This window comes from Corvus kubaryi, unplaced genomic scaffold (assembly GCF_017639235.1).
Source record: "Corvus kubaryi isolate FWS band 111438036 unplaced genomic scaffold, C.kubaryi_AGA036_p1.0 134, whole genome shotgun sequence".
Classification (NCBI taxonomy): Eukaryota; Metazoa; Chordata; class Aves; order Passeriformes; family Corvidae; genus Corvus; species Corvus kubaryi.
Window position 1 is genome coordinate 3,687,028 of NW_024580668.1, and position 27,610 is coordinate 3,714,637.

At 40.3% G+C, this 27,610-nt stretch overlaps 1 protein-coding gene across 1 annotated transcript; it reads left to right on the forward strand.

The window, feature by feature from the left end:
- The first annotated feature begins 1,781 nt into the window (after positions 1-1,781).
- On the forward strand, positions 1,782-16,635 carry EDN3 (endothelin 3). Its single transcript, XM_042045811.1, has 5 exons — positions 1,782-2,147; positions 2,518-2,704; positions 13,786-13,950; positions 14,403-14,505; positions 15,246-16,635. Exons 1-4 carry the CDS (start codon positions 2,096-2,098, stop codon positions 14,473-14,475), a joined length of 477 nt encoding a protein of 158 aa, XP_041901745.1. The 5' UTR covers positions 1,782-2,095; the 3' UTR covers positions 14,476-14,505; positions 15,246-16,635.
- Positions 16,636-27,610: the final 10,975 nt, after the last annotated feature.

Sequence of the window (27,610 nt, forward strand, 5' to 3'; positions counted from 1 at the left end):
AAATTTGCATCATTATTATAAAAATGAATAACAGTTGCAATAAGGAAAATGAAATTAATGAATCAGAATTTAAACTCGCGTCATTGTTACTTATAATACCTGCAACACATAACCAGTACTTCCTAGTCACTGCAGTGTTCTGTTAAACAGTAACTGCACAATAAATCTTTTTTTCTTTTCCAGATAAGCTAAAACGCAATCATTAGCATTTGTCAAAATCAATCCTGTATCTAACACCACAAGAGTACAATATCTAGAACTTCCTGATCTGAAGCAATTAATTTTTTCTAGATCTATAAGAAATAGAAACATCTTCAAACCAATTCCTTTTTTCAGAGATGTTTTGTCATAATATTTCTCAAAACAGAGGACGCATAGAACTGTGAGGCTGTACTGTAACTCTGCCGATGCTTCGGGAGCATGATGGAACACACACAAACCCCTAATCCAATAAAATAAAGGGTACAAACATTCAGGTCACTGCAGTTCCTCATCCCTAAAGGTAAGCAAGCACTTCCTTCCCAGCTCAAGCATGAACTTCAATACACTGCTGAATTCAGTACATTACAGGGGTTCTGTTGCCCCCTGTATTAGTTATCAGAACATCATGTCATTTGCACAAATTGTGTGAAACAAAAGCAATTTAAATTTCCACAGAGAGCTGTGGGCTCAACAAAACCTGAGAAATTGAACTTTCTGGCGATTGCCCTGCCTGATGACGATCGTGCTCTTGTGACCAGCTGGGAATATGGTCAACTACAAAACTCTCAATCTTCAGGCACTGACAAAAGGCAAGGCTTGACAAGCTGACAAAACATGACATCTTAATGAGGTTTTTTTGCAAGTGTTACTGGATAGTCCACACCAGAAGCTGGAGTTGGGGGCAGGGCTGGAGAAGAATGCAAGGCAGTAGAGAACAGTGTTCCTCACTTGGATATCTCATGGGTGATCCTCCAACCAGTTTTCTACTCACAAACCAGATTTTAGTGAATATGTTAAATTGGTATGATACATAAAAGAAATTTTGGCTACAGCTCTTTCTGTTAGTACTGAAACATTCTTAAGTGAAACATTACATTTTTATTTAAAATATCCACAATTAAGTGTGCGACCTTTCTCCGTGTGCTCTCTATAGCATGTGTTTCCCATAAGAGGATATACTACACATACTACTGTAGGAAAAGATATAGCCAATTGCCTGAAACCCTTACCTATTATCGCTTAATAGCTGATACTATGATAAAAAACGGGGCCACAGGCAGGAGTGTTCTTCTATGCTTAGCTATCAGGTATTTCACACAACATGAAATTTGTCTTAAGTGTTGCACTCTAGGTGGGTTTGCCTGCAAAGAGGTGCTCATAAGTAAAGGGGGAAAAGAAAGTATTAATAAATTAGTGACAATTTCACCCAGGGAAATCAGTGGCAGAGTCTCAGAGTCTTGGGGGAGGGGGGGGGGAAAAGCCCGAACGACTCTCAAATCTGTAGCCCAGCTTTGAATCAAAAAGCTGCATTATTACCACACAAGCGATTCCTCCTGGAATCAGACACGGAGCAACAAGACCACAAGACCAGGTCATTTAAAAGCGATGAACTAAGGGCAGCATGAGCAGCTCACCAGACTGTGCCTCCCCTGGCGTTCCCGGGAGGATGTGCTGCCCTATCCCTGCTTCTACCTGCCGGGGGGAAGCGGGGGCGGTGCGGGGCCGTGCCCGCCCCCGCCCCCGGCCCTCGCCCCGGGGGAGGCCGGCAGCTGTCGGCGGGTGGGAGGCGTCTGCAGCTGGAAAACAGCAGCTCCGGTTGCTGATCAGATTTGGGGGTGGGGTGGGAGGTGTGTGTGGGAAAAGCCAAGCGATGGATCTTCCCTTCTTTTGACAACACTCTCCTCTTCAGGACTAAGTCTGCACTGGAGGAAAATAACTGCGAGGGAGAAGTGCTAATCACACCTCCGTGTGGGAACTAACTCCCGGGAGCAGCGAGTGCCGCCAGCCCAGGGATATTCCCTGCCTCCAGCCTGAAGTGATCTCTCCTGGAACGGTTCAGTCGCGCCTGCAGTTCACCTCTGCCTGCAGTTAACCAGCGTGCAATTTGGGTTTAATGGAGCTGGGTTTATTGTTCCTCTTTGGACTTACGATTACGTCAACTGCAGGTAACGTGAATTTCTTTCTTTGCCTACTTCCACGCATGCACACAAAGAAAGGCTGGGTAGGTTTTTTTTTTATTGCCTTTTTTTTTTTTTTTTCTCCCCTCTCCTTCCAAAAGGCTGTAAGCAACAGCCCACTCCGGTGCGCGGTAAAGAACCAGACGCCAAAGGCATCCTTTGGCCGTCCGTAGGTTTAACCCGAACACACCGGGCTGGCGCTGCAGCCGGGGCGGACACAAACATAACGGTGCTCCCGGCGCCCCGGGACTCCGCAGGGAGCGGGGATGGGTCGGGCCCGGCCCGGGGGGGCTGCGGGCGGGGGCTGTGCGGGGTTGGGGCGCTGGGAGCTGCTGGAAGCTGAGCGCGGCTGTTGCAGGGTCCGCGCTGCCCCGGCCCCGCTCCGCGCTGCCGGCGGCCGGCCCGGGACACCGCGAGCGCGACGAGGCCAGGGGGGACGGCGGAGCGCTGCGGCACCGGGCCCGGCGCTGCACTTGCTACACCTACAAGGACAAGGAGTGCGTGTACTACTGCCACCTCGACATCATCTGGATCAACACCCCCGAGTGAGTGCGGGAAATGGCGGGCGGGCGGCGGGCGGGGGAGCCCCGGGGACCCCGCGGGGACAGCGCGGGCGGGGGGAGCCGGAGGCGGGGCCGCCCCCGCCGGGTCAGGGCGGGACGGGGGGAGCCCAGCGCAGCCCCCCCGGCCCCCGGAGCGCCGCTGTCCCGGCACCTGCCCGGCCCGGGGGCCGCCGACACCGGGACAGGGACCGCGGTGTGCCGGGCATGGGGGACAGGAGGGAAAAGCGGCGATTCCGCATGAGAAATCTGTTTCTAACAACTCACCCGCTGGGAAAGCAAGAACAGTGTGTGTGCGTGCAACTATACTAGTTTTGGTACAAATTAATATGGGAAAATACCGAGACGTTAAGATAATGTTTGAAAAATTCAATATGCCAGATTTTAAGTTGTTACAAAAGAAAGTCTTTTTCAACTGTGCTCTACGGAAACACAAGCTTTTGTTTCAACTCGTAATAAAAACAAATTTTGAAGCCATTTCCCCTGGATTGGAAGTTCTGAGCTCCACACAGGGCGGTGGGGGTGGAACACACGTGCAGAAAAGCTACTCTGCTGTCTGTACTGACAGTGCTTAGTGGGAAGAAAGCATCCAGGAAAAGTGACACTTTGCCTACATCCTAAAGGTTAGAGGCCTCCTTTTCCTACACTACTGTATGTATCCTGTCTCGCTGACTAACCCAAACAGAATTCAGATTTGTAAAGATTCTCACAGGCTAATAGGTTCCTGTAGCAACCACAGATATCAGTTCAGTAAAAAAATAATCAGGAGATCAGATGGACCTGAAAACAAATGACTTCAAGAATTAAAGTTCTTCAGACTCTGTGATGTGAACTTCTACACATACCACCAAATACTCCAGTGACTACAGTTTGGGAACAGTTGTAATGAATCAGGCCTGCGTTTGAATTGATTGCAAAGCTTTTAATGAGATTAAAATAACAAAAGGAGTAGAAAAATAGAAAGTAGCAGTAAAATAGGTTAAGTCAAATGGGGGTTAGGGCACTTAATTTGTAAATTCACGTGTGTGTCCTGGCTAGAGGCCATGTCTGATGACGTCTTTTGAACTTCTACCAACCTGTAAGTATCACGTTCACACAAGTCATTCAATTCTTCTAGTTCCATACCTGCACTAATCCACCCCAGGATTACTTAGGGTTATTTTAGCCAAATATTTATGACTCAGTAAATTTAAGTCAGAGCTCACCAGTGAAAATGGGGGAATGACATTCCTTTTCCCCTACTCACTGAATAAATAGACTTCTGCTAATTTTAAACACTCACTCCTCTTTCCTCTTTTTTTTTTTTTTTTTTTTTTAGGATATCCTGTTTTAAGTCTACAGGACTTAGAATTGTCATTCCAATGACAAAATTATTTAGTGTGCATTAATTCAGTGATGTGGAGAATTTTCCTACATGAAAGCTTTGTGCAAATATTATTAAAAAAAGAAAAAAAAGAAAATAGAAGTAGAGGTATATAACATTTTCATGATACCTGTAGAATTAGCAACGAAGTCTGTATAATAATCCAAATATTAAACAGCTGGGATTCTAAGTCTTTGCTTTCTTAACTGAAGTCAGTTGTACATAAAATATAACCCCTGCTGGTTATAGGTTAACCTGAAATTATTTAATGTGAGGACTAGGAAATTCCCTTTTTATAATTTTTGTGCCATGTGATGGGACATTTCTATGCATACATTCAATTTCAATATTAAATATTCACAAAGAATGATACATTTTAGCTACTGCTCTCCAAAGACATGAACTTGTATAATGTAACAACGCTGTTGGAACTGGGAGAATCAGGATGCTGGGAGCCCTCTGGGTTGACAAAGAGTGGATGGATGATGGTGAAATTAGTCTGGAATTAGTCCAGTAGGGACTGAATTTCCTGGACTCTGTCTGAACTGAGCATTGCTGTCCTGCTCCATGGACAGGTGGCAGAGGTACAAATCTCTCGCTGAAACAGCACAGTTGTGATTTTCAAAAATCCCAGGATTCTTCCTAGGAATGCTCCCAGGGCAGAGGTAAACATTAAATTAAGTGTATTGGACATTTTGGACCATTTCAGTGCAAGAGAAGCAGGATTTAAGATTCCATGTGCCATGAACAGGCACTAATCCTGCTCTCATGACTGACTTGGAATAATGTCTCAGGAAGTCAAAAGGTTCTTCTGGATGTGAATGGAAGGAACCAGGCCTGCTTGGGCAATTTAATATCCCGAGCAAGTTACAGTACTTCTTTGAAATAGAAGTAACCATTAGATGTGTACGGGCTGGCTGTTTGTAAATGGGGCTTTTACATTGTTCTTGTACACATGTTGTGGAAAGTTTTTATATTTACTAAAAATTTGGATCCAACACAACTTGGAGAATCATACACACAGTGAGAGGCCAGAAAGTTGGTGTTAAAGTTTGGAGAAGTTTTCCTGACATCTGTTGATTCTCATATTTTTCTTGCTTATTTACTTTTTTTCCCCCTTACATCAAATGCTACAATTGTCCTTCCTTCCATCTCCCCCTAACTTATTTATTTCACTTTATCATTTCTTGTTCCCCACAAAAATTCCTCAGTACTTTCTGTTTTCAGGCTACTCATACCTCTACACTTTAAAGACAAACTTTAATTCCTCCTCTGGTTTCTTCTGCTTTTCCCAACAGAAGCTGTTAAGCATTCTTGTAATATATTCAAAACAAATCTCGGTCATGGCCTCTCCTCCTTTTCTGGAAAAGCAGTTAAAGTTTTTATTGAAGCTGTTGGAGGCAGAGTGACAATAGGAGGTCTATTTCTATCCCTGCTGAGAAACCACTTAGATCAGCAGGGTGGCAGTTGTAGAAAAGCCCAAAATTGCAGAATGTGGAGCCTCTGACTCCCTGCAGCTTTTGCCAATTAGATGAGAAATTATCTCTGCACACATGTTTCGAGTATTGCTTTATACTTGACTATGAACCACTGCTGTTAGTCCAGACCACGAAGAGCATCAGTGTTGTTTTGATATAGTGAGTCTTTCATTCTGGGAACAGTGGGAAAGTGGAAAAGAAGATGACCTAAAGAAAGGCAGGTAAGTCAGAACAGAATAATGCAATTATGTGGTGTAGACAAACGTTGTGTAACAAAGGTAATTAAAAGCTGGTAAACTCTTCTCACTGATAAGACTGATTAGCCAGGAATTAATTTGCAATGTATTTTTTTTTGGTCAAGTGATTAATTATGCTTATCTTGAGCTATAGTTACAGACACATTTTAAAGAATGAAGTGTCTTTTAAACAGTACCCACTGATGTAATACAGACCCAGCTTGGTGCTTAATTTTTTAAGTTAAAGAAGAAAATATAGGCAAGCAAAAAAATATGAGCAAGACTACTTTTAGATCTGCACTTCTTCAGAGGGGTCCTATATTTCAACATGAACTGAGGTTGTGCATCCAACAGCAATAATAACAGTTAATTAATAACAGTTCAATTGATAATGCTAATGTTGTGGTGTGAAGCTTTATCAATGCTCAGAATGATGAGTGATAGATTAAAAGGTGACAACTCCTAAGAAAGTGTTAGTATCATACGGGCAAAATACCAGATACTCAAGTGGTCTTCAATTCTAAAATAAAAGTGTAATGAGAATTTATGCCAACAATCCAGGTGTTTCCAAAGGAGAATTCATCACTCAAGCTAAGCACCAAAAATAAGAACATTTCTTTTGAAGGGTCTAAATCAAACCAAAAGTGGTGGGGTTTTTTTTTTCCTAAATGACATGTCCTTTTGGTATTTGTTATTATGTTCAAAAGAGGAGTAACTGAATGAAATTCTGTGACCACACTGTAAAGACCCACTTACATGATGATCTTAGAGTTCTGTCTCCCAATTACATGAATTTCTGAATCAGGAAAATTGGATGGACAAAGTGAAAGGCAGATTTTGATCTAACACTGCATTGCTGCTCTGGTCCTCTGTACTTAACAGAGGACTCAGGACCAGAGGACTGGTGAGTGCTCCATGGTGAGCACATGGGGACATTGGAAGGATCTGATGTTTTGTCACTCTAATATTTATTTTTGTGGCTCATGCAAGTCATATAATCCTTAGCAACAAGTTAGCTCCAGATAGTTCCCAATAGAAATGTGTTTTCCTGACCTCAGGTGACCACTGGCTGGAGTGGGAAAGCCTTTTCAAACACTTAAATTCTTGTGGTCATTGCTGTAAGTGATGACAAATGGGTTTGTCAGGAGCTAAACAGACTGAGCAGATCCCACCTGCACCCAGCTCTCCAACAGTTACAAGTTAATGATCTTTGCTCATTACTGACTTAGGTTGCCATCAGAAAGTCATCTTAGAATGGAAACAATTTGTACCCTATCATCACTTCACTCACAGTTTTACTTACACACACAGATGATGTCTTGGGATGGTGTTACAAAAGATAAGACTTAATACAACCCAGCGGTTATTCTGCTCTAACAGCGTGTTCTGCTGGCCAACTTTTCCTTCATAACATCTTTTTGTTACCTGCATCTCTTTGGTGATTGAGTTTTGTTGAACAGAAGCCCACATAACAAAATTTAAGATGCTTTTAATCCTTATGGACGTTAAGTGATGTTCTAAATTATTATAATTACCCCAATTCTGGATAATTATATTCATCAATAAATAAATGTAGATGGTGTCCTGTATTTAACTGGAAATAAAAGTACACAGCTAAAGGTCTCTTGTTCAGCAAAACAATTAAACAGGTGGTTATAAACTCTAGATCAGATTGAAAATCCCTGCTAGCCAAAGGCTTGATGATAAAACAGTGGCTGCCAGCCAGAAAGCTCAAGTAAGGAAGCTGATCTGTCAGCTGAACAGTGCAAATGGTTAACCATCAGAACCAAGTGCCAAAACTGAAGTGATGAATCTTTGTTGAATTGATTTATTTTTCTGAATGAAGCTTGCCCTGATTTTGCAGTCTTTACTGTTCACGTGTTCACATGCAATCTTTTTGTCTTGCGAAGTCTTCATTTCAAATGAAGAATATTTCAAACTGATTTACTGAACAAAGTAACAGGCTCCTGCTGTAATTGTTATGTTTTATTGTGGACAAACTGATTTGATTTTAGGCTTCTCTATTCAAAGAGGTATTCTTGCATATTTAAATTGTGTTCTGCCTTCAGACTTTCAGTCGCTCACTGTCTGAAGTGTGCACAGCTTGCATGCCCTCCTCAGTCTAGAAGTAGAATATCTCCTCTGAGCTTACTGACAGTACTCCCAGGACTGATGTTTTACAGCAGTCTCTCGGAAAGACTGGAAATGATTTGGCTCTGCAGTTACAATCCCACATCCCTGCAGGAGATGGCCCTGAGAAGAGGAGGTCAGGGATGAGACACGCTGATAGCCAGGGCTTTGAAATTTCACTACTGCTGCTCCTGCTGGCCTAATTCTAAGAGTAAACACTCTTGAAGGCTGTCAAACCACAGTCACTTTCACCAGTCTTACATTTTAACACCACGCATTTATTTTCCCCCAGGTTTTTGTTTTATTTGTTTTAAAACCAGCGGTGGATTTTGAACTACACAGGCTCTGTAGAGAGAGGTAGGAACATGCATTAGTGTGTGTTCCTTGTGTGCACTGCTTTACTCTGAATTTTAGCTTGAAAAAAATCTTAATTTGATTCCTTTCATCCATATTTCCCAGCTACTCTCCCTTTTGGGATTTACCTCAGTGGTTTCGCACCACTGGTAAGTAGTAAGAACCACTAACTAATAATATTGACTGCCGGTCAGGGGGAGAAAAGGAATAATGGGAGTTTGGGCCTGGCAGACAGAAGATGCTGCTCCAAAGTTTACTTATTTCTTTAAACTAATGATCGTGTATCTTGCCACAGGACTGGGAGCAGACTGGGATTGATACGAGGTACTAAAGGAGATGCTGAGAGTTGTTTTGAGAGAGGTATTTCTGTGAAACACTGGCTCAGTTTATTAAGTCAGGTGAGCTCTACCCAGCCTCTCTGGGGATTTGGGGTGTTAATGGACACCCCCTCCAGGCTTGCTTCATATTGTTTACCTCAAGAAATACACCCCAGCTTTTCACTCAACAACTCAGGTATTGTTCTCATCATATTTGAGAAACAAAACCTGTAACATCCCTTAGACAGCTACAGGAGGAGGATGGAGAGTGATAAAAAGCCCCCAGATTCTCACAGTGCCTGACTTGGGACCAAGAAGCCCCAGGGGGAGGAAAATCAAAGAACTCACGTGGTCAGTGAACCTGGATGATGAAGCAGATGTGTGCAATCCTTGGCTTATTACCTAAGTTAGCTGTAACTAATGGACTAAAACTAATTGGCATCCTCATGAATTAGCAAGTATTAATTAAAGGATAAGATAGCACGGTCATGGAGGTGTATCTTTTTGTATAATAGGAGCTGGGCAGGTATCTAGGAGCACTGACTACTACTAAATTGAGGATGTGGAAAAGAAAGGTGTGGCTATAAAGGATAAAAGTTGTTTCATCTGAAAATAATATTAACTGCAAAATGTTACTCAGAAAAAAGTGCAGCTTCTGAGGATGTGGTCAGGATGACCAAACCATCCAGTCAGGCATTTACTCCTTAAATAATGATAAGGATGGGTTAATAGGGGAGGTACCTCTATTGTGAACTCTTAAAAAACCACACCTATTACAGGAAGAGCTGGAACCAACTTCCAGAGCAGCCAATAATCTCTTCATCTATAAAGCTACACAGTGCTACTGCAGTGCCTTTATACAAAAATATACACAGAAATATCTGTTATTTCCCCCAGGCATCATCCTTGGTTCTGGAGACATTTTGTCTCATTTGGAGGATGGTAAATTTTGCTTCCTTTCTGTGTTCTTTGCTCTCAGTGGTCCTTACAGGGATCTCACATATTTTTGGGATTGTCTGAAAACACTGGAGACTGTTGGGAGCCTTGCTGGCCTGGGTATGTGCCAGAAAATATATTGCTGAATACTGAAATCACAGCATCTAAGATGATTGCTGCAACCCCCTCATCCCTTTGTTTTGGCTGAAACTCGCCAGTGCCCTGGAGGTATCTACTGTGTTTAAGTGGTTGGGAAAGTAGAAAATAACAGTGGCTCATAGGTCCATTATAACATAGCATGAGAAACTCAGCCACATGTTATAAAAATTAAAATAAACCAATTGGATTTGTCTGCCTGAATGCTGAGCATTAACTGTGAGTGGGGGACAGCAGGACTCAGGCAAATCATCCTTTCCAATTCAACCTGAAGGCATTAATCCTTCAATAGGCAGTTTTCTTCTGTGAAAAATTTTCACTGGTTCAAAATGGCTGTTCAGTGGAACAATCACCTGGTAGCAATTACTTGGTACTTCTTGTCTTTTTTCAACAAAAAAAAAGCTTATTTATTTAATTTAATGGCAAAACCTTGCACCAAGAGCTAGCTGGCTTTTAGGGGGAGAGCTTTTATGTTTGTGTTTTGTGGACACAAAGTACAGAAATAATCTCGGTTATTTCAGCATCTCATATACAATCTGACAAGAACACACTGTGCTTTCATTAGTTTTGTGCTGCTCTGTGACACATAGGATTATCTTTGGTTAATTATCTGTTGCACTGACTAAGCATAATTACAACACATGGAATAATTGCAAGTACTGGAGAGTTGTGCTAGTTTGGTTTTTTTTGTTTTTCTGGTTTTGTTTTTTTTCTGTTTGTTTTTTCATAGAGAGTAAAGAACACATAGCTTATACTGAAGAATAAACTATTTCCTTGAACTCAGACCTTGCCTCTGTTAGAAAAAGCTTAAAAACTGAGCATGCAGACTTTTATGCAACCACTGTCTGGCTGGAGTAATCATAGTGAACCCCCCAAAAGAGAGTAATTCCTGAGAAATCACGGATTTGGATGTTGCAAATCAGATACCAGTTCAAAGTAGTACCTTGGAAGGCCTGATTCAGAAATGTCTAGGTTTGCTTATTCTCTACTTTTTAGAGAAGAAAGGCATTAAGGACTCACAGCACACCTTAGCTTTAAATATACTGAAACCCATATTAGTTTACTTCAGGAGAATTTTATTCTCCTAGAGGAAGAAATGCTGCATACTGAGTTAAAGGTCAGGAATTCAAATTTTCTTGTGAAATGTAAGCCTTAAAAAAATAAATTAATTAAAAACCTGTGGATGCTGCAGAGAAATTTCCAAAAGATTAGTAAATGGCTCCTAGCCAGTACTTTGGCCAGGGACTGGGTCATAACCACAAGAAACACAGTGTAAGGAACTGGTAATTCAGGATCCCCACAATTCTGTCTCTGCTCTACTCCAGCTGATTTTCATCTTCACTGAGGGGACATAGAGTGCCCTGTATATATTCAAGTAATCAAGCTCTTTGTGATTATTGTCAGAAAGACTTTGGATTGCTATTGAAGTGTATCTGGTTTGGGTTTGAATTTTTGGATTAGAAACCAAAACCAGGCAAATTGGGAGTATTATTGTATTTCTATCTGATTGGAAAATCTGCACATTACCTTACACAAAACTTCAATATTCTGGTTAAAATTCTTTGAAACTTGAAATACTTGAAAATGTAGTTGCATTGGCACATATTTCTGGTCCACTGACAATGAGGTAGCCTTGAATACTTTTCTAAGCTATGAAGCATAAAGTACTTCATTAGAAAGATCAGAAGGAGTATCTAAAAGACCAATTTCCTCCTTTGCTTAAGGCTGTGATTCATGGCTCTTATCACTCATAATTGTAATTATGTTCTCCACTCCTCTCTGTTTGCTGGAATTTACTGTCTCAGGAAAGGCAGCAGATTGGTAATGGGCCCGTTCCTCAATCACTGTAGTTCACATAGTGCTGGATTAAGGTAATATTGAAAGTTGATGACAATTCTGTTGGTCCATTAATTTTCAAATTGCAGCAATTAAGAATAAAACTCATGCCCTTCTTTCTCTCTGGCTGTTCAGGCAGAGCCTCTGACACAGGGCAAACTGCAACACAGTCCCACAGAGCTTTTGGTTTAGAGAATTAGAGTAAAAAAGCCCAGTATCATATTCTGAAAGAGTGCACTTTTGAACAAGAAATCACTTTAAATAATGAGAATAACATATGACAGTATTTTATGTCTCGTTAGCATAATGTAGGATGATGTCTGCAAAAGCTACAAGAAGCTTCTTTATGCCTTGACAAACTATCTGTCATTAAACAGGGCTCTCACGTTTGTCTAAAACCCACAAAATTCATCTTTCCATTTCAGTCTCAGTTTGAGCAGGAAGTTAAATAACAGAATTTTACCAGACAGTTTTCATAGAGGGTTTGCCGCTGTTAAAAATAAAGGAACTTTCCCTTGCTCCTGCCTCTAAATACCAGTTCTTACTTCATAAAGAACATGAATGTGTAAAATATACGACTATGGAGCAATTATTTATGTCAGAAGTTCCCTACATTAGCCATTTCACATTATTCTAAAGCAGATGTCAGTATAGAATTATTAATACTCTTAAATTATAAAATGAGACTTGTTCCTAATCCTAAAGACAACAAAAAGCTTTTTAAATGATGGTTTGAGAACGGAGGCCAAAATCAAATCCCAAAGTCTTTTAAGACAAATATGGGTATTCTTGGTCTCTCCCAGTGTCCCAGCATAGGAGTAAAGTGGTGGAAATAAGGAACAGTTTCTGCATGGAGACAGACCAGGATCTTCTGGAGAAAAACCATCTCCTGGGCTCTGAACACAGAAATACTGCTTGTGACTTTCTCTCAGGATGATTTTATGATCAGTTTAACTCTGATAGGTTCAGGCTGTGAAAGACAAGGTGCACTGTTACAAATGTGCTGTGAGTGCAGAGGCTTTGAATAAATGATTTGCATCAACTGTACTGATGCTGCATCAAAAATATTGCAGAGATTAGGAAAATAATGTTTCTGAACCTTTCAGCCCACCATGTGTGTGGGAAAATGGAAAGTTTGCAGCTTTCCCATTAGCAGCCTAATGATGTTTTTATGAAAGCAAATGAAAGAAGCAGAACTATGTGAAGGTAGTGGTTCCAGACTCATTATTCAGGCTTTGTTCTGTAACCTTTCTGTAACCTTTCTAGATTGACTCTGGTTTCCTCTTCCCTGCCTTTTTTTTTTTTTTTTTTTCACTCCTCGCCTCGTTCTCATTTTTGAATGTGAGATTCTCTTCAGATTTTTAATTTTTGTGGATTTGTGGCTTGCTTAGCCCATCCCTCAAGTCCTCAGGAACTTTTATGAGACTCCAGAAGTTTCATGGGGAGTACAGCTGCTGTTGATTGAGATTCTTTAACAACTTGGAGGAGAGCAATTTATGACATCAATCCAAACTATCCAATTCTTTTTGGGGATGTTAGCAGGCAGTGATGAACCATGTCCTTTTCTGATAATAATATTGACTATAACCCATTAAAGAGCAAATCATACAGGGAAATAAAGAGAGGTACCTCCTACTATTTCTTGGTGTGCTGCAGTACAGAATAGGATCTCTCACAGAAAGGTAGAGCCATACAGGGAGGATTATCTAGCAGTTTCTCATACTTGTAATTCCAGGGGTCATGTTCCAAACATGATGCTGTAAATGAATCATGCTGACAGTTTTCTCCATTTCTTGATGATAAAATTAATGGCAAATCAGGACCAGAACCATGAACTACATGACAACTACACAATGTTATTGATCTGGTGAAATCAGCACAGCTCCTGTCACTTTAGACCAGCCATAGCACTGAATGTAATAAATTTTGTGCATTGAGTGGGGAAACCAACACGACCCAGGAATAAGGAGTAAAATAAACAATAACCTGGGGATGTATTTGCATCACCTCTTAGGTATTCCAAATTTTTTTTGACAGTGTAGTTGCCAATTAATCCTGCCAGTAGAGCTGACTGTCAGCTAATTTGTAACTTGGTGAAAGCCTGAGTTGATAGAGCAGAAGTTACATGAGCATAGGGTTTGATTTTTCTGCTACAATTTATTGCTTTCCATCCACAGATCTCTTCACTAAAATAGAAAAGACATAGAACATAATTTTAATTGTTTCCTAAAATACACAATACTTGTGATTCTCACAACAGGAGGACTGTGCCATATGGACTGTCTAACTACAGAGGCAGCTTTAGAGGCAAAAGGTCTATAGGCCAGACTCAAAGTACTTCCCAGTCCTCATTCCGGTGTTCCTGTTCAGATGCTCATGACAAGCAGTGTTTGCAGTTTTGCAGAAGAATGCAGGACAGAAGAAGGTGAGTATCTTTCCCTAACACTGCAATCTGGCCACATGATTAGTTCATTCATGGAGATAAATTAATCAAGTTGCATTTATCAAGTGGAACTGATTAAATGATACTGATTTTAAATAAAATTCCCCTCTGCAGTTGTGGTGGGTTAACCCTGGCCAGCAGCCAAACACTTACACTGATGCTTGTTCACTTCCCCCTTCAGTGGGATGGGGGAGTGAACAGGAAGAAAAAAAGCAAGAAAACTCCTATGTCACATCAGAGTTTAATAAATGGAGGAAAGAGGCCAGACCCAGCCAGTACTGTTTGGAATTTTCTTTTTGCTGTTTCTTTTTATGATGTGGTGCTTTTGAAATGAATGCTTTATGTAGTCTAACAAAGAGCTTGAAATGATCATTTCATGAATGGGGACATTGATGAGAACACAGTGACAAGCTTAGGCAATCTCTATTCTACAGAAATCATGGATCAATGAAAAAGACAGAGGAGAAAGACCAATGCAGGGAAGAGGAACACAATTTCATTCAGTAGCACAGAGTCTGGAGTATTCTGAACAATCAGGTATGTTACAGATACTTAATGTTGACAAGAAATAATAACTTTCCATAAATGTCCTTTGTACTTGCAGAACCCTTAATTCTGTCAACTGAATATTATCACTCCTTCCTAAATAAGTACAGAATTTGGCCCATGAGTTGTTTGGGGGTTTTTTCCCTAATTTAATTTTTAAAATAAACTTTACACAGAACTGCTACAACCTTCCTTGTGTTGGTGTAACTCCTTCAAAAGTTGGATTACTTGGCTATAAGCCAATACATATTTTGGCTTTTTTTTTAGGGCAAGGGCTGTTCCTGTCTATCATGTTTTTGTTCATTTAGCACTACAACAAATTAAGCTACACGTCCCAGTGCAGTACTCCAGTAAAAGTTGAAGTGTTAAGGCAAAGAAACAGGAAAACCTTTGTGGAAGAAGCATTTGGAGGGAAAAGTAAATGTGCTTTTGATGTTGGGTATAAAGAGGTTACTGTAACCTAATAGCCAGTTTCTATTATTGCCACTTCTAAAAGAGTCACACCATTACCCCAGTTTTTTTGCTATGAAGGGAGGCACTTGGATTAGAAGTCCCCAAGCTGAATTTATTGCTGTGACTATTTGAGCAGAGCTAATTGGGCAACTGTGTAGAGTTCACTCTGTGTACATACACATGAACAAGGAGGGGAGCCACAGTTCCATCAGGTACCAGGGACTTAGCGCTGAATATTCAGCAGTTTGGCTGTATTTGTTTGTTTGTTTTCTTTAAAGCTTTAACATTTATTTGCTGGAGCTCAGAAACAAGAACTTAAACTACAACTCTCCCCTGAGATGGACAAACTTGATGCTTCAGTGTGATGCCAGTGGAGAATTCAGCAGTAGGCAACACTTCTGTTTCAGCAGTGCCACTCTGACGGCATGGGAACCTGTATGAAGAAGCTTTTCTTCCCTCGAGAGAGCCTCAGAAAAGGATAATCTTTATCATGTAACCTGGCAGGGAATGTATCACTATTGAGGAAAACTTCAAAGGCAGACCCAAACTTCAGCAATGCAAAGCTTCAGGAAACGTTTCTCTCTGTGATTTAAACAAGTACAGTAGAAACTGTTCCACTTACTGCTTGCTCTGTGTCTGAAGAATCCATCCACAGCTCTGTGCAGGCAGCTAGCTGCAAGTGGAGAATGTGGAGAGTTAGAGGGAGATTGCCTCTACATGAGTTCTCATTAAGAATAAACAGATACAAATTATTTCTCTTGTTAATGTATGCAAGCCTGAATCATCATTGTAACTTTGTGGCAGATGTTTAAATGACAGTATCTATGCAGAATAAATATGAATGGCTAATATAAATATTATTATAAACTATAGCAAGTTACGAGTATACGTTGAGTATTCAATAAATTACCTAATTTAGGCACAAATTATTCCTGCACTTGGAAGTTCCATTCAGAAACACTTACAGTGATTATTTAGGGATGCACTGTAGTTGGTGAACAGAACTTCAGTGATTCATCCCAAAGAATTTTCCTACAGATGCAGGGTAGGAAAGTGGAACTTCATGCCATCAGAGTAATTTCTGTGCTGGCCATTTGCTGTCCCAGGCCCCTACGCCCACAGCACATCCCCTGGGCTTTGCCAGTGCTGCAAATCCCACCTTTATCTCTCCATTGAAGCACCATCACCAAATAACCTGGAAACTTGGCAATAAGGAGTAAGTCCAACCCTGGACATTTTTCAGAGTAAACAATTTCTTCAGAAATTATGGATTTTTTTTTGCTACAAGGATGCAAGAGTAAGCAAGGGAAAAAGAGCAACTTTTGCAAATCCTTTTCTATATTATTTAAAAAGAGAGGAAATCCCTTACTTGTGATGTTAAAATTTTGGGGGGGGGGGTTGACTGACCTTCCTGCAGACTTTCCCCAAGGCACATAGGTTAAACTCTAACCCCATGTTGTTAAATTATATTTTATAAGAAGAAAGATGGAGACCAAAATAAAAGTGAAAAGAAATCAACAATAAAAATGTTTAGTTAGGGCTTAAACCAGTGGTAATAGTTTTTGTTTGAAACAAGAAAGGGAGGTCTTTGCCAAAACATATGATATATTTTATATATATGTGGATATATTTCATAAATAAATTATTACAGTTATAAAATTAAATATATCTTTCAGTTATTGCATTTGTCTCCGTTTCTTACTTGCTGTATAACTGATTTTGTACATTTATAGAAAGCAGATTATTTATTGTATAAAACCACTTTACATACTATATTCCCATATTCTTTCTTAAAAGACATTGTATAGTTTTGGGGTTTTAAAAAAGAATCAAGCTTTGTTATGAAGAATGCTTAATGTTCCTAATGTTCCTTTATGACCAAAACCTGGAAGTTTTCCCCCCTGAATGCCTACACCCAGGTCACACAACTCGCTGCCTTCAAGAGCTTAATAATTCTCCTGACAGTCTGGGAATTAAGTAGGAAAACAGGATAACAAATTCAGTGATAATAGTTATGCCTAAAAAGTGACATTACAGTTTTGTGTCCCTTTTGCTATGAATGTAACCCTCATCTGTCCCCTAATCCTGGGACAAGCAAGGCAACAGTTATTTGTCCTGAGAGTTCCTTTTGTGGACAATGTCCACTGATTTCAGCTCCAATCCCAAACACATCCCAGTGCTGACCAAGCTTCCAGAGCCTCCTGAATGGGTACAACCCGGCTTTTACATGAACTGCTCAGTCTGTGTTTGGAATTCCACTGTGTTCTCCCATGTGAATTCGATTTAAAGGTTGCATTTGAAGATGGATTCACACCTTCCCCAGTCCCACACGCTTTCAATTTATTTTAAACATTCACCAAAAAAAAAAAAAAATCAAACTGGGTTCTTTCTTTGACGTGGAGGCAGATTTAGCCCTTGAGTGGTGGGCTACAGGTGTTACTGCTGTATTTTCTCCTTAGGAAAGAAAAATCCCGATTTTTTCTACATGAATTCCACTTTCAAGTGGTTTGCTTTTGGGACTCTGGTGCCAATATACCAGTTAATGTAAAAATCAGTCCATTGTGAATACAGCAAAAGAAGGAAAGTGAGAAATAATGTTGTATCAAGCTCAGAAGAAAGAAAAGTTAACTGTAGATATTTCCAAATAAAACTATAAACCACAGCATTTCCCTGAAAGTTCTGTGTGCTGGATTCTGGCTTTGAACTATCATTATTCCATCTGGGAACAGTTAACAACCATGAGACAATTTTTACCTAATTTCATGTTTATATAAAATGTCAGCAGTAATATTCCTCAGTGACTCTGTTTACCTAATTTTTAATTTGTACTAGAAGGTGTTGAGCTAATTTGAAGTACAACTCCTTAAAAATTATACAGAGAATTAACTTCATATACAACTAATATATGTTTTTAATTAAGAAACAACACTTAAAATCTGATAAATCATAAAAGGACTATTTGCAAAAGTTAGAATTAAATGCTCTTTCACCTTTCAACATGTAACATTACGTAGTTAGGTGTCCTCAGAATCACTCTTGTTCTGGGATGTTATTTTGAGGACATTTGTACTTTTACTTTTGTAACAACAAATTAGTTCCAGTTCTTACTCTATTCAATGTAAAACCATATATGTTCAAGTCTGCTCTAATTCTGCCAGATTTCCATAGCACTCATTCTAATTCCCAGTACTGAAAGTTCAGTTTTGTATTGTTAATAGCAATAAAAACAATAAATGATCAAAAGCAAAGAAAACAATGTAGAAAGGAGCCTTGGAAGAATTTATGGTTTTAGCCTCAACAGAGAGGGAAGAGAAGAGATATGAGTGCAGTTGTCACATGCAAAGGGCTGTGAGAGAGAGTCCAGTTTTGTTCCCTGTGTTCCCAGAAGGGATTACAAGGAGCTTGGGGCTCACAGCAAAGCCCCTCAGGTAAACTCATCAGCAGGAGAGAGGAAGTGCCATGGAACAACGTCTCCATCACCACTGCACATCCTCTCCTTGGCTGTGCCTTGTGAAAGCCACAGAGTCTGCAGGTGAGAGCCTGAGAGGGCACCAAAGCTGGGAGTGGAAGGGGCCATGTCCTCCTCCAGAGCTGGGTGACTGTTCCCATTCTCAGAGCAGAGCTCATCCCATTCCCCGTGCTTTACAATAAATGGCTGTGCCTTGTTGCTGTGCCTGCTTCTGGGGACACCATTCTGTGGATTTTGATTCTCTCTACGTCCAAAATTCTTGTAAAATCTGGGAGCCAAGTTCATCTGTAGATCCTTCTCCTTTATGTCATCCCTACATTGATCCCCCACTGGCACCATCCAACATCATTCACACGCACTCAGATGCTGTTTTTAGGAGCCAGCTGTCAAACAAAAATAACTCTGCTGTGACAAATTGCTGAGGACAATCATGACAATTTGATTTAAGTCGACAAAATCGTTTGTCTTGACAAAAGTAAAATACAGGCTGACTTAAGGCTGAGTAATGTAACTAAAAGTTATCATTAGAAAAGGAACAAAATGTATCCATATGAACATTAAATCTTTCAATCCACAGCTTGAAATCTATTGGAAGAGTAATTAAGGAAAACTGCAAACAGATGACTCTGGAAACAATGTTTGTTTTCACTACTAGAGTTTTACAGTGCATAATATATAACCTGATCTGGAGAGCTTTATGCTACAAAGAAATGTCAGGATTGAGAGATTTAAAATGCTAAGCAAGTTAAACAAAGCATATTGCACTCTCTGTTCACCTTGCAGTAGTATCTTCCAAACTTTGCTTAAAAGTACATTTTAAAGAGTAGGTTGACTTCCAAGGTTTTCAGCAGTGCTTTAGAGGACAGATGTGCTTTGATGTGCACTTCAGAGCTATCTCTGCAGATGAAGGATCCATGCAGATTGTTGGTAGCACAACTGAGCTTCAAGAGAGATTTGGGATGAGATTCAAGTCTTGGCTCCTGTTTTGCCATGGGAAACGCCTCTCTGAAGCCTTGGGCTCTTACTGGGTTTTAGCCTAGAGTAGTACCAGTGTCCACATCAAACACCCCTCCCCTTATCTAAGTCTTCTGGATTAGTTCCCTCATTTTATTTCAGTAGGATCTTTATCCATTTCATAACAGACCAGGTGCTGGTCATTTCCTGAACACACCACTTTCAGAAATTAGGTAGATATGTAGGTCTAAAAACTTCTTGTGCACCTCTGTGTTACTTCAGGGATCTAAATATCTTTACCATGTGCTATCATCGGTCATTGGTAAGTGGATACCTTGGCTCATGCTTCCTGCAAATGTCTCAAGCAACATAAATGGAACTGACTGAAGTTCGAGCCCTTTAACAATAAAGATTAGAAGTCTTTGACATTCAGACTCCATTTTTCCCATAAATATTCTTTTGAAAAATCCTATATGGACAAGATAATGTAGACACTAAAGGGCCAGCATGTTAACAATGAAATAATCTTTGAGAAGGTGAGAGTTTCCCTTTTACCTTTTATAATGGATATTCCATTAGACTACAAGTCACATTTCTTAACTAATCATTTCTGCTAAAGCTGTTTCTCAAAGTGTGAACCAGCTCTCCCTTAGGTTACTGAGTATTATGTGTTCTATTAATGGTACTTTTGCCACAACTTTCCAGGAAATATTTGCTCTACTGCAACAAATTAAATAATCGTAATTTTTTTTTTATAGTTCATTTTGATTTAGCTGTCATGTTTTTACAAATAATCCTCTCATCCCTACCACAAAGAACTGACTGAATTTGGAAATATTTTAGTGTCTCACTGCTTCTCTTTGGTGTTCCAGGCCTGGCAATCTGTATTGTTCTAGAGGAGAGCTGCCTTCCCTTACCAGTGCAGGCCCTCAGCTACGCAAATACTTCCAATGGAGTGAAGAGGGTGGGAGCCTTTTGTCATTAAAAGATAAATGCGCAAACTATTGTAGCAATAGAAAATATATACTGAATGGCTAGTGCATGAGGTGAGCTACAAAACTACAGAAAAGCAGATGTAAAAATCAAAGCCCAGAGGCTCCATTAGAAGATTCCTGGAACTATGCATACATTTATTCAATTCTGATATCATTAAGTTGCAGTTCCCAAAGAGATGTTTTTTATATCTGCAGTTTGTTTCCCCATATCAATCACAGAAGAGGAATCCATTAATTTCACAATGAAGCCAGTTTGCAGCTCCTTCTGGGGTCAATTTGTATAGTCATGGGTCAGCTGAAGGTCACCTTTTCAGTGGTTTTAAGACACTACAGATTGAACCTAAGCATTTGAATTCTTAAATGTAAAAATTTTTTTATACAAATCTGCTAATGAATTAATACATTCAAACTCCTGTACCAGGTCCCAAGGGTTGTCTTTGATCGACATACTTCTGTTAAGCAAAGTTCCAAAGAGATTGGATACTCTGTATTTGGAGAAGCACAGAAGAGAAAAAGAAAACTGGAGCAGAGGAAATCCTGCATCAGAGTTCAGTAACCCCCGAATCATAGTTCTGATTCTGCTATCTCATTATGGGATCTCGGGCAAATTACTCAGGGTCTTATTGCAAACACTGACACAAGGGCAAGACCCAAGGCAATGTCCATGTTAAGATCCCTACAGAGCCAGTCCTAAGCCATGCCTCTCTCTAAGTAACATTCTTACTTATAGGTGCTTCTGGTCATCTTCGAGAACATGTGAAGGATCTATGTCTTTCGGTGGAACTGTCACTGCACCTCTGATTATTTTCAAAGAATTGGTCAGCTACTGCTTACCAGAAACAAAAAGTCCATAAAATACTACCATAATGTACATAGAGGAGCATGCACACAGCAAACTGTTTGGTGATGATTCAGAGCAGAACTAAGGTAGAGCAAAGGCCTGATTTGGTTATGGCTGCCTGTGCATTCAGGTACACATTGGTTGTCCTGAAACAACCAAGTATTGCTTTGGCTGGTTGGTTCCAGTCCCCTGCGTGCCTTCAAGATCTTGAAAAGAACACTGACATGTTATTACCAATGCAAACTGAGGAACTGTAGCATTAGGGAAGAACCTGAAGAAAAGTAAGCAAGGGGCATGAAAAACTCACTGGCAATGCACATTCTTGGCAAGAGCCCAAAAAACCAAACTCATGTACACTGTGCCCAGGTGCTCAGAAGTCTCAATATTGTTACTGCTACCACTAATATTCAAATGCATGTCCCAGTTGCTTGTGTGCATTTTCTGAGGTACCCCTTGGTGTAGGATCCTGCACATCTCCTTAGAGGCAGCCCAGGACGTGACACCAGCCAGGCTGTCCCACCCTGTGCTTACCAGGGAAGGGGACAGTGTGGGCACCGGGTCCTGTCTTCAGGTCATGAACTTCCAGAACTGTGTTACCCAAGCCAAGGATTCCTGACAAGGGCGTTTTACTGCAGCGGTATTTAGTTCATTGATGTTGCAAATCTGTTCCCCCAAATACCACAGAGCAAACGGAGTACACATGTTTTACCAGTCACATGCACTGCCTTCATAACAGCTCTCAAAGCCTTTATTGCCACATATGCAGCACTATGAGTTATTTTATTTTAAAAGGCCATGTTAGTTGCCAAACTCCTTCTACTGTGCCTGTCTCACTGTGTGGAAAACACCATTTTGAAAACAAACACTGCCTATTGGAAGAAACATGAGTTCCAAATTCCTCTTTCCTAATTTTCAAGAAATTCTGGTAAAGAAAGAACATGGCACAGCTACAGTGTCTGATGTGAGAGGCCTCCAACATCTGTTGCCTCTGCAGCAGCTAGCGGAACTTCAGTACAATCTTTCAAAAACTTCTTTTTTTTTTTCCTTTTTTTTGCACATCTGCCAGCATTCTTGATCAGTGTGTGTTTCCTCAACTGGCCTGAATAAGACTTCTTTCTTAAGCAGCACTTTTATGAAAGGGTTGTCTAATGGTATGGATTGGAACATCAGTCATCCAGAACGTTCCTAAGTAGTCAACTCCTGTTTTCCAGGTGTTCCTCTGTTTGTAAACAGTGAGTAGTTTACACATGGGTTTTTGTGCTTCATCTGTTCCTCCTACTGCAGATTCCAATGTCTGCAGATCTCACTTCTGGGAAACAGTCTTAAGATGTTTATCAATCATGATTTTCACTTAAAAGCCCCAGGAATATTGTATGCTGTACAAAATATCACAACACTGATTTCTTGAAAAATTCTAGCAATTTTTCATTTTTCTGTCAAACTTGTATCAGCTCAATCCCCCATGATTAAAGAGTTACTTTAATAAGGAATATGATCACTTGATATATTGTTAGCACTTGAAATGTGCTTTTAAATAATTAGCTGGTTTAGACGTGGACCCATTAGAAAGACATTATTCCTATTATTTATTCACATTTTCTGTTTCCAGAATCATATGAATGGTATTGGAATTGAGTAATTGTTCTAGTTTCTCAAATACAAAACATTCGTCTTGAAACTACACAAACCCAATTCTGCTGTCCATTGCTGTATTGTGCCTCCTCTGTACAAAGAGAGACCTTGCTCAAATTAAGCCCTAACACCACTAAAAAATTGCCTTTTAGATAATTAAGGAGAGGAAATCCCATGTGACATCACTCAAAGTTTATGTATTACAGTAATAGCAACGCTAAACCATTAATTCTTCCAAAACAGGTTTAAAGGGGTCTGACATGTGTTTGTATTCTTTTAAATGAATCGTTTAATCAAATCGTAGTTTTTCTGTTAATTCCTCACATATTTACACAATTCTGTCCTTTTCCCCCCTTAGAAGATCCTGGATCTTCAGAGGATTTTGGGGGTAACAGGGAGGCTGCCTTGAGTCACGACAAACACTGGTGGATGGGTCATTGTGGACAAACCTATAAAGGAACTGTTTGTTGCCTGATGATCTGCTTGTACTGAACTAGGCATTCAAGGATATCTAAGATTATTAACTCAGCCAGACATCTGTCAAAAGTGGTCCTAAGAAGAAGAACGTCTGAAAAGTTCAAACACTCACAGCACTTGCCTGAAAGGCAGAAGTTTGCTTTCTACAGGAAGCCAAAAATGCCTGGAATTTCAGAAACGTGCCAGACTAAAACAAAAGTGTAACACATTACCTAACTAAACAGCTTTTTATGCAGTCCTTCCCTCCTAAAAATAGTAAGTCCATTTCAAAAGTATAATAAAATAAATTAATTTCTGTTATGATTTCATAGAAAATGGCAGCTCAGTCGATATACAGGAAGAAACTTATGATTGAGATGCACTGCCAAAAGTATCCAAGCTTGGGGTTTTTCCCGTGGTTCTCTTGAAGCAGCCACAGACTTCACTCTTCTAATTACCCATAAATACCACATGCCACTGTCACTCTTTGACCATCCATGTCCTGGCATTTTCACTCTCCACCTTCCCACAGGTAAAGTATCTACACTGGCATTTTGCCTCTTAGAAGACAGGTAAAGTCCCCCACCAGTGTTAAATGAAGTCCCGTGGGAGAGGCCTCACTGACAACAAAAATCCTTCCATGTGGCAGCAACAGCAGAAATACTGCAGGGAGACTTTGCTGTCCCAAAGCGTTTCATCTGAAAGAACAATTCACGTGAATATAATTTAATTTCTATACTCTTTTGCCCCTTTCCCCTGACACTCCCACTGCAGGCAAGTGGAAGTCCTTGGTTTGATTATGGAGATTTATTTATCGTACTCATGGAGAAGTCCTCATATGGGAATGATTTGTGATTCATGAATGATTTGATCTGGACTTAACTGATTTTGAGGTTGGTCCAAGAGCATCTGCACAACTATCCAAATGCTTGCGTAAGTTACTTCCACACACTGTTACATACCACTTCACACCTTCTGCTACAGCTTTTGCATGCAACCCCCCCCCGCAAAAGCACTGAAGACAATGAAAAATCAGTTAGATTTAAACTATAATACCTGATAGGCAGGTCATGTCTGTAGCTGTCTAGTAATAAAAGCCTCTCAGCAACTGTAAGTCTAATGACATTAATTTAACATTTGTGACTTTTTTTTTTTTAAAATCCAACTTTTGCAGTAATTCTTGAAGTTTTAAGAACAAATTTGAAAACTGGGCAGGGATGTTAAATACAAAAATTACCTTTATCGTCAATACTTTTATTCTGTAGAACAGGACAAAAGTAATGACTGCATTTCATTTTTCTATTAAGGGCAATTTTCTTCAGTTACAGTTGTATGGTCTGTCCAGCCCTTAAGGCTTCACTCAGTAGTTTTTGTAGCACCTCACCCTCAGAATACTCAGTGCTAGTCATAACATCGATTGGAAATAATGGCATTCCTCCAGTATTTAATATCTTTCCTAGCAGACAAAGATACACAGAGGAAAGCAGAAATGGCTGTTTACTTCTGAAATGCTGCCAGGAGTGAACCTATTTAGCTCCCTTGGGAACTGCAGAGATTCTACTGTACAGCCTGGGAGAACAGGATTATCTCACTCTTACATCCCATAACTTATCCACAGCTCTCAAAGCATTTCACAGAAATCAGTATCATCACTTCTGTTTCACCAACACCAGAGGCTGGGAAATAGGCAAAGCCTTCCCCAGGTTCACCAACTGGAAACCAATCCCTTTCCCCACAAAACTGTTCCATCTCTGAGGCAATTGCAGCACTCTGGGGACCAGATTCATCTTTCTATTTATTGCTTTTTTTGGGGTGGGGTGGGGGGTGGTTTTGTTATGTAATATCTTGCAGAATTCAAGTTCAGCTTGCAATACTTGTGTATTTATCCAGCCTCTCTTAAATGCAGTTGGGAAAGGCCATACCCACAAATGCTGTAAAGGCATGGGAAAAACGCTGCTCTCAAGAAGTGCATGTTCAGAAGAATAAACAAGAGCCTGTCATTACTCATCTGCAGAAGCAGTGGACAAGGGGAAGTAGCTGTCCTGAGGAGCTTTGTTAGCTTCCAGAGCAGAATTTCATGCCTGAAAATGTCCCTTGGGCATGGTACTGGTGGGTTCTGTACTCACAGCAGTTCCACAGGGATGGGTTTACACGAGAGCTCAGCAGGAGAAGCAAACATCAGCAGAGCAGTAATTTATCTTGGGTCAGTGCCATTAATAACTTCTATTCATGTTGCTCAGGCAATTTTACCTTATTGGTAATTAAGCAGTTGAAATTATCTGAAATGAAGCAGTTGAAATTGCTTGCACCCCTTGCACATTTGAGTACCAAAATTTATGTTCAGGTTCAGTCCAGACTTGGGAATTACCTGGCAAAATAGGAACGCAAATAAAATTAAGATAAAGGAGAAAAAAACCCAAAACTCCATAACCTGGCAAGAACTGCAAATTATGCATTTCCCGAAAAAATGGATTACCAAAGCCCAAATCCTTCAGTTTTTCCCTCTTTTTCGGCCTACAAGCTAGGAGAATACAAAATTGGGTTTTATTTAGCATTGTTATCCACAGATTTGGGGTTTTTTTCAGGAATGTGAAAGGAAGCCAGCATTTGTATTCCAGATTTACGTTAAAAAAACCAAACAAAAAAGTGTTGGCTTAGTTACTAATATGGAAATGGGAAAGGGGAAAAGGGCATATCATCCCATATGCAATCATGTTACAAGAGCGTCCAGGCTGTTCCCAACACACACACACACACACACACATTCTGAGAAAATCTTTGGTGTTTACTATCCAATAAACAAGAGAGTGGAGCAGGAAAGACACACAGAGGGATGGGCCCAACCAGGAGCCCAGCGCATGAATTACCGGAAACGAAACTACTACAGCCAAAAGCAGCTCCTATTTGGATCCTGTAACTTGGTAGTGATGATCCCTCCTCCTTCAGCCACCCAAAATTCCCCTGTGCCCTCTGGAAGCAGCAGAGACTTCAGTTGCTGTGTCAGTTGTGTGGGGGGCAGACTGCAAGCAAAGTTTAACACACACTCATCACACTCCGACTTTGTCATTCCTGTTCCCACCTACTCATTCTCTTCCCGTCTGCTTTGGGGGAGGAATAAGGAATCATCTACCTTCCACAGTACACGGATATAAATAACCCTTTAGTTGTATTTTCCAGCTGTTATTCTGCCAATTACAGAATTCCTGGCTGAATTCCTGGAAGCATCACCCTTGGTAGTGCTAATTCTAGGGACAGCATCAACCCCCAAAGTGGCAAGAGCAAGACCACAACAGTTTTGTTCTAGTGCAGCAAAGCAGCTATTCTGCTCAAAAGTGTAATGCTCCCCGGCCTCACACTGCCAGTATTCTGAGGGTTTGGGGTTTTTTTCTATTTTGAAAAAAACCCCTCAGGAAACATCCACTTAATCTTCTCTTCTGAGCCACTCTCTTTTTGGCCTTTCTTTAACAGTGAAGATGAGAGCAATGAGAAAAATGGGGAAAAGGAAGAGAAAAAGAAGTGTTCATCATACACTTTTAAATTACTATAAACTGTTTAAATTAAGGAAAAAGTATTTTTTTTTTAAGTAAGGCCAGGAGAAATCCTGCTTTTCTTCCTAAGATGCAGCAGTGGAGCAGACTTTGTGCAGATGCAAACATTTGTTCCCATAGCAGACAAAAGCACAGGCAGACAACATCCCAGCACTTGTTTGTTGTAGACTGTGCTCATGGGCATACCAGTAAAGACATCTGGAACAGGACAGTTCAGAAATTATGATTTTCAGTCCCTGTGTAGGCTTTTTACTGAGTCCTATTATTACATACAAGAAGACTCCATATGTCCTGCATTGAACCCAAGCTTATTAAAATCCAAGAATGACCTAAAGATTGCACATACACCCTCGATTTATTACCTTTAAACAAAAAATAATTAAGATTCATATTGGGAATTGCTAGCTTTTAGTATTTACAACAGTTTTTTCAGTTATTTCCTTATTTCTGCAGGATTCTCAATATGCCTCCCCACATACTTACCTACATGTGCATTCCATATGTGCTTCCTTCCCTTCTCCGATGTGATTACTGCAGTATGTTTTCTCTTTCTGTCTGTCAAATACAGAGCTATAGGATTACACTTTGCTAGGCTTTAATTAAGATGTAGGGACTGGTGTAATGGATAAAACCATGACAAGGAAACATATCTCAGAAGCCAGGATTAAGATTTGATAATTGTTTTGTACCAAATCTGGGATGTGGAGCTTTGACATTGATTCAGCCTGATCTTTATACATGGCACTGA